General features: G+C 35.5%; 1 protein-coding gene across 1 annotated transcript; it reads left to right on the forward strand.

Annotated features, from left to right (window-relative positions):
• Positions 1 to 149: 149 nt before the first annotated feature.
• LOC104072835 (protein kinase C-binding protein 1-like) lies at positions 150 to 11,243 on the forward strand (the record flags this gene model as incomplete). The annotated part of the gene is made up of 9 exons (XM_009572425.1): positions 150 to 302; positions 1,161 to 1,664; positions 3,486 to 3,860; positions 5,937 to 6,127; positions 7,206 to 7,286; positions 8,369 to 8,447; positions 10,151 to 10,390; positions 10,559 to 10,716; positions 11,014 to 11,243. Coding segments are annotated over 9 exons (1,796 nt in total), but the record flags the coding sequence as incomplete, so codon positions are not given.
• Between the last annotated feature and the right edge of the window lie 2,008 nt (positions 11,244 to 13,251).

The following is a 13,251-nucleotide window of genomic DNA, read 5'->3' on the forward strand; positions in this document are numbered from 1 at the left end:
TATAATATTAATATAATATTTTATAATTATAAAAGAAGTGAAATATGTTTCAGATTGTCTGAATTGTTACTGAGTAAAATTTGTCTTATCTGGATAGTGATCTCTTCTTTTTGTAAAATATTTTTCTTAGTTCCTTTTTCTTTTTCTAGATCGTAGCAAAGCTGAGATGGATCTGAAAGAGTTGAGTGAGTCAGTCCAACAGCAGACTACTCCTGTGCAACTCATTTCACCAAAACGACAGATACGTAGTAGGTTCCAGCTTAATCTCGACAAGACAATAGAGAGTTGTAAAGCGCAACTTGGTAAGTGTATCTCAAGAATACAATGGACATCTGAAGGATACACTTGAGGAAATTTTGAATTGGAGTTTAAAAGAAGTTTTCGAATAGTAAAACCTTAAATATTTTATGCATTAAAACAAGAGTAGAGGATATTTGAACTCTTTGAGGCAAGTAGAATGCACTGAACCAGTTTAATTTAAAATACAGTGAGACCTGATGTTTCAAATTTTTGTCAAAAAGCTTTCATCTTTTAATCTGTTCTTGTACCATTCAGATGTAGATAGTATGACAGAATTATAGTCTTAATATTTGCTTTGTAAATTGAAAAATTCAAGAATTGTACCTAACTTATGTCAGTTGCACAAATTAGTATATCCAGTCACACAGGAACTGAATGCTGTTGGAAGCATTAGTGTTGTTTAGCACTTAATTAAAGACTTTCTAGGCATTATAAAAATTAGATATTCTCCTTGCAAAACTTACGCAATCTAAAATTGATTCTGCAAACGTGCATGTAAGTAATTTTAATCAGGTGAATAGTGTTACTGATTTTAAGGTGGTTTCTTGTGAATAAAAATAATTCCTCTTTGTATTTGCCAGCATTGGTCCTAAGTTGAACAAAACAGCTTGCAGGTAGTGGAAAAAAGCAGTGAAAGGAGGGCCATTGAATGAAATAAAAATGTGAATTGGAATATGTGGAAGGTAATTCTTATACATTCTGGTGTTGAGATAGGGTACTAAGGGAAATGTTTATAGCTTAAGGACTGACAGCTAAGATAATGGTATGTATACACTTTGTTCCAGTATATAGAGTATTTTTTCTGGTAATGTCAGTCAGTCTGATGTCAGCATGGAATGTACTTTCCTCCCCACAATTAGGAATAAATGAAATATCTGAAGCTGTTTATACTGCAGTAGAACACAGTGATTCTGAAGATTCTGAAAAGTCTGACACCAGTGACAGTGAATATAGTGATGAAGATCAGAAATCAAAGAATGATCAAGAAGATGGAGAGGACAAGGAAGGTACGAGAAGTGACAAAGAATCATTGAGCTTGAAAAAAAAACCTAAGCCCCCAGCACAGAATGAAGACAAGGAGGAACTTAAAAGCACAAGTCCAGAAGTGGAGAAAACAGATGACCCAGTCAAAGAAAAGGCAATTACAGACACTGAGAAAGAATTTTCTGAAAAGGGAAAAAGTTTACAGCATCCTGCAAAAGAAAAACTGAAAGGTAAAGATGAAACAGACTCTCCAACTGTGCATCTAGGACTGGACTCTGATTCTGAGAGTGAACTTGTCATCGATCTAGGAGATGATCATTGCGGCCGTGAAGGAAGGAAAACCAAGAAAGAATCTAAAGAACCTCCTCCTAAACAAGATGGTAGGATTAAATTCTTTCCTTCCTTTTTTTTTCCTGTTCTGTAGGGCTAATGTGGAAGCCAGAGTTGTTACCTTTATTTTTGCATTAAGATAAAAATATCTGTACTAAAACCATTTTTAGGAATGATTTTTCATTCTTTGTGACTATGAAAAAAGTTTTCAGTCCCCATTATAGTTTCTGGTTTAAATAAAACATGTTTCATTGAGTTTCCTTTCAGCAGCATAGAACTATGAATATTTGTAATATTTGTTCTGTAACAAATGCAGAATTTATTTTGCAATTGTTATGACTTTCAGTTGAATTTTTACATTTCCATAGACCACCCAAAATCGCAGGTATAGAAGAAGTTGGAACTTATCAAACATACAAGTTGCATAAGATCCCATTGAAATAAAATGTAAATGCTCTCAGTAATAATCAAAAAACCAGCTAAATCACATGTATTGTCCCTGAGATATTGTCCCGTGTTTCTATGTGTTGCTAAAAGAGGAAAGCAATCTCAATTAATGAGTACAGTGCTTTTGCTAAACTTGTTTTGCATGTTAGCCTTTTGACAAAAAGAATAGAAAAGCAGATTTAAATGGTTAGATTGAAAAATATTTTATTCTTCATATAACTTTCTCTTCTTGTCTATATTTTATAGAATGTTGACTCAATCATTTAATTAAAAATGATGTTTTCAATCAGTTAACTAAGCATACTTTAGAAGGCAACTTAATGCTTCTGAATTTTGAATCTTAAAATGGAATTTAATTGACAAATGTTGTTGTTATGAGATAATCAAGAAAATAGGCTTATAAACTAAAAACAGAATTGTAATTTTGGGGAGTTTGTATTGACTGATTCTTGTTTTATTTAAAAATTTATTGAGCAAGGCAGCTTTATGAATTTCAAAACCACTGATTCATGTATTAGTAGTGGCCTAAACCAGTGATGGTTGAAATAATAAGTAATCCTAAAATTTTACTTTAATATAGAGGCAAAAGAATAATACACATTCTGAGTGAAATTAAAAGTGGATTTAAATATTTATATATATAGGCCTATATGAATATATTCTAGACATAATTTGTGTCCTGTCCATGATTCCAAGGTCCCTACCTTTACTTGTGGCTTTCAGATATTAAAATGCCTTGGTCCAGAAAAGAGATCTGATGCATGCAAATCTGAAGGTCTTTGCTCCCTTTCCAGAAACCTGTCAATCCAGCAGCCTTCTCTTTCAGATATGTTTTTCCTGGCCACACCTTTGGAAGAATCATCCAGTTCCTAAATTGATCTGATATGTGGAACAGTCAACTATAAACTCTGGAAGATTTTTGAGTAAACATAGATATCTTAAATACACTGTATATTTGGTTGTCAGTGCCAGTTCACCTTTGTTTAGAAAGTTTTTAGTATGCTATTCCTTGAGTTATTGTTCAGTCATTGTTCCTTTTGGATGTATTTTTCTCCTGAAAGAAATTGGGATGACAGGTGTAAGTGGTAACCCAGAAACATCCTAACAAATGCTAACCTCTCACATATCTTCCAAAAGAGGTCAGGCTGTTCTTCTGGGTTTTGTACTTTTTGTTTTGTTTTGCTTAATGGCTAATGCTTCTGAATTGCTACCAACTTCAACTAGACTGAAATGAGTTTACTTGTAGAATATCAATTACCTTTTGAGGTAATTCACTTTTTTGAGGAAAAATGATTCAAAATGATTTTGAGGAAAATAATTCAAAGTAGACTGGAAGGTGCATGTGGCTCTTCTAAAAATTAGGTGGAAAATTATGAATCAGATGTGTTGGTGAAAAGCTGGCATTACATTTTATATTTGTTTAGTTGTAGGTAAAACTCCACCTTCCTCCAGTGCAAGCACCCAGCCTCTACCAGAAACTCCAGTACTTACCCGCTCTGCAGCCCAGACTCCACCAGCTGGTGTGACAGCAACTACTAGTGCTTCTTCTACTGTTAGTGCTCCATCTGCAGCCACTGGAAGCCCTGTGAAAAAGCAGAGGCCTCTGCTGCCTAAGGAAACTGCCCCTGCTGTGCAGCGTGTAGTGTGGAATTCTTCAAATAAATTTCAGACATCTTCTCAGAAATGGCACATGCAGAAGATGCAGAGACAGCAGCAACAGCAGCAGAGCCAGCAGTCTCAGTCACAGCAACCTCAGTCCTCTCAAGGGACAAGATATCAGACAAGACAAGCAGTTAAAGGTATACACTTTCTAACTCAATGTGCCTGTGATGCCATAATTCCCCAGTAGTGATCTCAGTGCTCCAAGTCTGCCTAACCAGGAGTTCTTCCATATAAACAAAATCTCAAAGTGTGGTTCTACTCTGATAAGTGACTTTAAAACACAACAACTTACTCACCATACCTGCTCTTTCTGGTGTGTATTTAGAGTCATGTCTCCTTATTTTAATGACAAAAAGTTTGTGTGTGTATCTGTATAAATATTTTTGTCATTCTTAGCCATCACAGATTTGGGAGAGTGAACTGAATTATTTTCTGCATTATATGACAAAAACATTAACTATTCCACTTGCATGATAACCACTGTCACCTCAATATCTACAAACTGGATCCAGTTTTCTCTGACAAGAAGCTGATCTGTACGGTTTTTCATAGAGTATGATTTGACAACAATGAAATTACCCAGGCTACATTTGTCTTTGAAATCCCTGTTGCTTAACTCTTAACAAGACTTTGATGCTAGTTTACTGAGCAAACAGCCACGGCATTTTAGAATGTTTTCACAACTGTTTTCTTACCATCCCTTTGCCGGAGGTTTTGCCAGTAGTAGGCACATGGTAATATAAGCCCATGCTTCTATTGCTTCACTTCACAGAACTTTATGTAAACCTAGCTTCATTTGTAATTTCAAGTTAATAAACTGAACTGTTTACTGGTGTGCCTGATGAATAGATATTCTCCATTCTGCTAACACTGCTGGCAAGCCAGTAATTTCATACAGAAGAGACGTTTAAGTAGTGGGTCACATCCCAACGTTTACCAGAGGCACATTTCTCTGGTCCCAAGCTGCTTTTGTGACTGTCATTTAAGAAGTGTTGAAGAAGCGGTGTCTTTCTACTTGCAGACTCCACAAAATTGATACAGAAATATTCCGTGAGAAAAATAAATGTGAAACTTGGTGAAGTCTTATTTTTTTAATAGAATATGGGCTGAACTTTAAATGTTCAGCCTATGAGTTTGTTTTATCAATGTTTACTATTAAGTGCATCAGAGCAATGTTCCATCTTAAATATTATACTCTACAAATATATCAAATGAAAACTATAAAATCTATAGATTTCTTATATACTGAATTGGCATAAACAAAAATATAGTACATAGAGATAAACTGAATAACTTTTATTTCAGTAATTCCTGTTTTGAGGATATTGGCAATGAAGACATCTTTTATAATATGACTCATTAAAAATAGATTGAAAAGTATTTTCCTAAAAAATACATGTTTTTTTAAAAATTCGAGGTAGATAAATCGTTAGGAATGAAAAGGTGAGGGTCTTTGCATTTTGATTTGTACTCTCATTTTTTAATTACCCACTGTTTAAGATTATTTGAAGTATTGACCAAAGATGACAAAAATTTTCTTATCCTGTTTAACACTATGAATAACTTCTTTGCTTTAATGAGTTAATCTAATGTTGCATTTCTTGCTCTGCAGCCAACCAAAGGCTAATGTTGACCTGGATATATGTATATTAAACATGTTGCAACACTAATAATAATCAGTAGCAATAATAACAAAAGAATGGGATTAACACCAGGAAGTATTACTAAAGTAGGCTTTCTTCAACAGTGGCTCACTAAACCTTGTTTCAAAGCAAAAAGAAAAGAAAATCAATAATACGTTTCAAAATTATGGCAAATGAAAATGTCAAAGTCTACCTTACGCTCGTATGTATGGTATTAGTTGGGAGCTCTCCAAACTGAGAGGTAAGGAAGTGAATTTCTAGGAAGTGGGATGGAAAAGTCCCAAAATGGGAGGAATACAGATCTGAGGGAGACTTTTGCATTGGCCAGTCTAAAATAATAAGTTTCAAAGATATATTTGCTTCACTTTGCTTTAAGCCTTACAATTATGTACAAGTTCAGTGGCTGGGCACTGTATAATTAATAGATTAAATGGCACCATTGTATAAATAATGTAAGTCTTTGAAATGGTTAGGTGCACACATTTAAGTTAGACATTAAAGTTAGAAGTTTGCCTATTTATTTTCATAATTGTTTATGTGATTGATCTGCTGTATGTTCTCTTTTCTTAGCTGTGCAGCAAAAAGAGATCACCCAGAGCACTTCCACATCCACTATAACCTTGGTTACAAGTACTCAACCTATTTCTATGGTTACCAGTTCTGGATCTGCAAGTACACTTTCTTCCTCAGTTAACACAGACTTGCCAATTGCAACAGCTTCAGCTGATGTGGCTGCAGATATTGCTAAATATACTAGCAAAGTAAGTTCTTGAGCAAGGTTTTCTTGAAATTTACTTTGAAGAGAACTTTCACATTTTTGACATTTCAAATTCTAAAATAACTTTATTTTCAGGTTGTCGTATGTGGCAAATTCATTCTACTAGGTAGGAACAGCTAGATTTTGACAAAAGTGCTGAACCATCTTTTATTGCTGGCTGAATGCTGCCATTCCAAGCCAGAGTGTGTAGATGATAGGCTTCAGCTGCTCAGACACTTTAGACCCGTTCCTTCTCATGTTCCCCCATTGCTGCTTCTTATTTACGTTGCATTGTGGTTTAGACCATTTTCTGTGTGTTCTCCTAAAGGTGTAGATATCCCCTCAGCGTCATATTTACAGTAAACATTAATATTTCTTCATCTTTGTCCACGAATACATATACAAAAGTGTAGTTTTGTTTTAAAACACTGTGTAGCTTCATCAGATGGTAACTTGTCATAAGTGTGTATTCATATATTAAAACAGAAGCTAAGTTGTTAAAGAGAAGATGTGGTGTAATACTTGTATCAAGATAGTGAGAGTGAGGGATGGGACATTAGCTTTTCATATACTCTCTTAGATCTTTAAATTAAAACATCAAGGTGAATGCTATATAAGGAAATAAAGTTGAGTACCCAGGCATTAAAAGCACCAGAATTAATCTTGACTATCAACTTTCAATGTTCCCACTCAACTTGGTGGAATTGTCAGTGGTCAGCAATGTCAGTAAATGTCTTTTTTTTTTCTTTTTTTGTTGTTGTTGTTGCATTGAGTTTCTTCCCCAAACTTAGGGTTATTTTTTTTTGTTCGTAAATTATATTAATGGCAATTTCTTGGAAAAGTAGAAGGTCAAGCAGTTCACCAGTTCAGGACACTTAAAAATCAGAGTCCTGATCAAAAATGTTGTGGTTTACCTTCTAAATAGTCCTCTAAAAGTAGACCCAGATAAATATATAGAGAGATATGGAGCATTGTTGATAATAATGTAAGTTCACATTAGAGTGGTTGAAAGGAAGTGAAAGTGGGTATCTATTAAAAATATATATCAAAGATTTTTTTTTTCTTTTCATTTTGTCTTTCAGATGATGGATGCCATCAAAGGAACAATGACTGAAATATATAATGATCTTTCAAAAAATACTACTGGAAGTACAATAGCTGAGGTTAGTGTAAGATAAAAAAAAAATACTGCTTGTATTTTAACTTTGAAAGTTGCAAAATAGTATTTTATATATAAAAGTACCATATAACTATATCTACAAAGTATTATAAATTGAGACTGTCTAGAAATCCTAATTTCTATGCTGTTTTGATTAGAGTGGTAGAGAGAAACACTGAAAAAAAAATCAGATGGGCTGTATAAGATAAGCAGCAAGAACAATAAGCCATCAAGCCCAGATCCTTAAAGCTTCTGTTGAGGATTTAATTTTATCACCTTGTTTATAATCAGAATTGAAGTAGTTTTTTTGAAAATACCATTTTTTTAAAACATGTATTTGTCCACCAGAGGAAGAAGATTTGAATTTACTTGTAGTGTAGTAGCTTATTCCAGTTATGTGATTATGACCATAGTTTTTAATACTTTTAAAAAATATTTTTAATACTTTTTGCATTTTTTATGAAATGCTATACATTGCTTTTAATTCCAAAGGTAGTACTTAGTATCTTTTAAGTGTTTTCTTTAAACTTGGAAAAAGCAGATTAAGCAGTGTAAACCAAGTACAAATATGATCAAGGAAAGCTCAGTTAAAAGTGTGATGGTTTGTTTGCTTGTTTTAACCAAAATAAGGAAGTCACAATTTTGAGCAACAATATTTGTACTCCCAATCCACAGTGAATGAAAAAATTGCTTTCCTAAGCCTCATCTAGTTAAAAGAAGAAAAAAAAAAGAAATGTCATACTAATAAATGCAAGCAAAACTGAGGAATAGGTTTTTGATTCCAGTCAGAGGAATTTGAGACTCGATTAATTTCAGAGGAAGCAAGAGCAAGTTTAATAGAAATGCTTTTTGTTTTCAAACAATCCTGTACTTTTTATGGTAGGAAAATCTAGCAAACAAATACTTAGAATACCTCAGACTTTGGTTTGGGGTTTACTATGGTCTTGTCCTCATGTTAATATGAAGGAGCTTTGATGTAAGTGATAATCAGGCTCTTTGCTTTGGGCATGTTTTTCTGTATAATAATAATGTATTATACATTGCACCCTGTTTATTATTACTAACTATTAAATTTTTAATACTTAGATTCGGCGTTTGAGAATTGAGATAGAAAAACTTCAATGGTTACACCAACAGGAACTCTCAGAAATGAAGCATAACCTAGGTATGAAAAAATGGCAGACCAAAAAGTGTATCAGTCCAAATGCTTGTAGTATGTATTACCTTCATCATATGATACTACAAATTGTCCAAGTAAAGGACACAAGACCTTATATAATGTGCTGTGCTGATGTTAGCGGACACCTTTTGAGTATGTACACAAAGGACAGAATAACTCTTTATTTTATGCATCATTGGATAATCCCTCTTCATGAGGTATTTTATGCTGATTACTTCATTCTAATTTTCATATGAATGAAGTTCTGTTAATATAGCCACTGGGGGAACCTGCTTCCTCTGGTATCTTTGGAGATTGTAGCTGACATTTTGGTTCAGATCAGCTGTGGGTGTATATACTTACTTACTTATGTATTTATTTATTTAAAGTGAATAGTCAACCTTGACTCGAATGCCAGACTGTCAGTGAAATAAATTCAAAATACTACCTTAAACAGATAAAAGAATATTCCTCCTAGGAGGGGGATTTTCATCTCTACATTCACTGAATCATATGGGCAGGAAATGAAACCATGATTAAAATGTGATTCCTCTTAAATTATCTTTATTTAATGCACTGACTGTGGGAAGAAGGTTGCAATTGAGTGATCAAGTCTCCTTTAAGATACATGTAGTCCGAACAGCCTTAGGATTGTGTAATACAGTGTCCTCGTCCGCTTTTTGACTCTCTTTGCAGAACATATCTGGAATGGAAGTGAATTAAGGGCTGAATAACTCCATATTCAGACTCATGCCTTCGGTTTGTTAGTAACATTTTGCTCTTTCAAATCAGGGTAGACCGGTTTTTCCACTGCTGCAGTCCAGTTATAGCAATCTTCAGAATTACTTGGGTATGGCAACAACTCGTCTGCAACTCACAGAACTGAATGTCTAGGTGTTCTCAGAAATAGAAGAAAAATCCTTTAAACCCTTTGTCACCAGTCTTAAGCTATGGACTTAAATAAACACCTTTAATGGTGTTCTGAAAGTATCAGCGTTTTTCAAATGACTCAAAGATTCATCCTTAGCCAAGGTGGCTAGAATTGGAATGCTTTATTTGTATTTGCCCACTTTCTTGAAGATTCTGTCAAGCTCTCTTTCACTCATAGTCACTCATAGTGACTGAGGTATCAGTTCGTAACAGCATTAATAGCGGGTGGCTCTCAGAGCAATCTTGAAGTAAAGCTCAAATTTACAGCTTTATTCATGTACTGATGTGTTTTTACAACTTTGTCAGTGTCCCTCCTGGAACTTTCACATTTTTCTTTGTAAAGAAACCAAGATACAATGAACAATTGATTCGCTGTTATTTATGAGAAAAGAGAAGACATAAAATTCTCTGTATTTTCTGAATATTGGAGCAGAACAAAAGTTTGGGCTTGTAAAGACAAAGTATGTTTGCAGCAGCTGCACAGATCCTTTGTGTGCTGCACCTAGTACACCTGGATTCTGATCCTTTGTGGGACATCTAGAACTAAAGTGTTAAATGGAAGGTAATGGTTAAGGGTAAAAATCATAGTGCCAGAATAAGAAAACAAGATGGAAGACTTTCATTTGTTGACTAGGTATGAAACAGAGATGCCCAAACTCAGGAAATACTTTGATTGTTTTAATTTCATGTTGTCTTTAAACTCATGAAAATTATTGTTTTGCACCTTGCTGTTGGGGGGCGGAAAATGCAAAACTCCTCTTCCTTTGCATTTTGAGTAGAACTGACAATGGCTGAAATGCGTCAGAGTCTAGAACAAGAACGAGATCGTTTGATTGCTGAAGTGAAGAAACAGCTGGAACTGGAAAAGCAGCAAGCAGTGGATGAAACTAAAAAGAAGCAGTGGTGTGCTAACTGCAAGAAAGAGGCCATTTTTTATTGCTGTTGGAATACTAGCTACTGTGACTATCCCTGCCAACAAGCTCACTGGCCTGAGCATATGAAATCTTGCACACAGTCAGGTAATCTGGCGCTGCGTTGCCTATTTCACAGCTGAGGGGGTTAGGATGGGTGGAATACAGAGTGACTCAATATTCTTCATTTGCACAGGTGCAGGCACACCTATGAAGAGTGACTGTAGACTGGTATACATGAGTAGTGTCTACTTTCTCTTTTTTCCTTTATTTTAGCTACTGCAACACAGCAAGAAACAGACACTGAAATTAGCACAGAAACATTAAATAAATCATCCCAGCCCAGTTCAAGTGTGCAGCCTACACCCACAGAAACAGCCAGCACCCCTAAGGAAAAGGAAGGTTCAGCTGATAAAAGCAAAGAGAGTGTTACAGTGAGTATCATTGTGGTCACTTCAAACAAAAATAATACGTAAGATTTCTCTGAAACCTACCCCTAAAGGCTTCCCTTGATCAGCCAGGTATTTATGACCATTTGCGTATTTCAGAGAGTGTGATTTGGGGAGTGAGATAGGGAGTTGTGGTTTTTTTCCTTCATCTTGGCAAAAAAATCTCCTTCTGTCCTCTGGGAACACCCTTTCCCCTTCACTCATTCCCAGTAAAACCTTGTGTTGGCTTGACTCATCCTTCCAGCCAAAGGGGACTGGACCTCTCTCTCTCTCTCTCTCCAGGACCCATCAGTGTAGCTTCTGGTCTGGATCTTTCGATACAAGTTGCCTTCTGATAAGCAATACTGACTGCAGCACTTCCAAGCCCTTCTTGCCTGGGGGTTCAGAGGCCAAGCTCAAGACCTGCATTCAAATCAACTTACTTTATCACAACAGACTGCCACTAGGGTACCACAATGTTCCATAACACTGATACAACAATTCACCTGGATCTACAGTTAACGGAGCAGTGTGCAGTTACGAAATCCTCCATAGCATCTACTCTGATAGTATTCAGTAGGCAAGGATGAGCAAATGCTCTAATAAAAGGGACTTAACATTGCATATATAGAAAATGTTTATAGAGAAGATTCTGCTTTATAGGTAGGGCTTGACTATTAGCAATTTCAGCATTGTTTTTCTTCTGCCCTTGCAAGATTTATTAAATGAAAAATTTTATGGGGGGGCTGATCCTTCAAACCCTTACACGTGATCCCCCACATCAGTAGGAGCCTTGTTGTATTTTAAAATATTAAAAGCAAACTAATTTTGTAGTATTGTGATTCCAGCATGATGTCTCATTGAGATAGTCCTATAGAATTGGGAAGCATAGTAAACTAGAGAGCTGTGTTCATTTCTTGACACTTTTGCTACTGTCTGGTGTTAGATCTCTGGGCTTGACATGTCATCTAAGGGAGTGACTTGGGAAACAGATTTGAAGAGGGAAAAAGGATGTGCTGTTCCACTTGAATGCTTTGGTGAAGTTCATTAAACTCTGGCTCAGTCGATGTTCATACGCATTGTTCGTGGCAGCACAACCTTTGTATTACTGCGGAAATAGGGGATGGGAGAAAATCAATTACCTAAAACTTTTGCCAGGGAATATTCCAGTTATACAAACCTGGAATTGCTTTCACATAGATGTTCTACCTGAAACATCATGCTGTATACATTGATCATGTTCATAATTTGAATTTTGTTTTATTAACAAAGAAGTAACCTGTGAATTCATTAAGATGCAAATTTTTAACACAAACAAAACATCCAACATAAATTTCATATTATAATAATAATAACAACTAGGTGGAATTTATGTAAAAGCTGAGACTTCTACTGAGGTTGCCTGTGCTGTCTCTGCAGATAGCAACAGGTGTGACAAGCAACCAGCCTATAAAACTGGTCCAGGTACCGCAGACCACCACCTATATTCCAACTACTCAACCCACAATTGTAAGTACAATATCATCATTTAAAGTCTGCAGTAGTACTGTTCCTGGCATTAAAATTGCTCAGTATTTCTGGGGGGTTCTGCTGTTCTAACAAGATATGAATTCACTGGTATAGTCTCAACTTGCAGTGCAAAATGTCTTATTTTGCTGTGCAACATTCCACCCTTTCATTTCATCATTCATTATTACAAGGATTCAGAAATTGTCATTAAGTATAGCAAAGGCACTGAGGACAGTCAGACTTCCATTTTGCATTATTATGTTAGTTATTTGTCTGTTTCATGTATATACTCGACCACAACATCAGTGTAAATATATAGAATTCATTTGAAATATCTTTTAAATATCTTATTGTCTATGGTATCCTAAAGAGATTTAATTAATTCTGAGCTATGCTTGATATTCCTGTGACATCTCAGTAACTATGAAAGAAAATACGCATTCATCGGTAGTGTATCTCCCATGCAGTCTTGCACATTAGCATTATGAAATTATGAGAAATAGCATTGGAATCAGACCTGTTTTTTTCCATCAAAGACTTAACCAAGGACACTTGAATTCCCTAGTGTCAATCACAGGAGATGGGACAGAAGTGAGTTCCATTTTTGTATTTTATGCACCATAATATCCCATTCTTTCAACTGGTCACTTCAGAGTCAGCATGGCATCTGGGCTGACATTCTTCTTACCAAAAGGAAATACGCTGATACTGCACTGGTAACTGAAGGGCATGCTCTGTCTCAGTGGTGGGTTCAACAGAGAAGCCCATATGTGGATAACTTCAGTTCATTTTCTGACTGAAGTTAGATAATTTATAATAGTAACTATGTACTAATTTAACAGTGTACCTTAATCACACTGTGATTGTGAGGCCTAATTTGCTATAGAAGTTACTCTATGACTCTCCTTGTGTATGCACACCCATGTGCGTGCGTGCACAGCCCCCCCACCCCCCACCAGCTGCAGGATACATGCCTCTCTGTGTGTATGTCTATGAATACGTGCACACATACATACAGTATTTCATAGCCAT

This window comes from Fulmarus glacialis, unplaced genomic scaffold, assembly GCF_000690835.1.
Source record: "Fulmarus glacialis isolate BGI_N327 unplaced genomic scaffold, ASM69083v1 scaffold9472, whole genome shotgun sequence".
NCBI lineage: Eukaryota > Metazoa > Chordata > Aves > Procellariiformes > Procellariidae > Fulmarus > Fulmarus glacialis.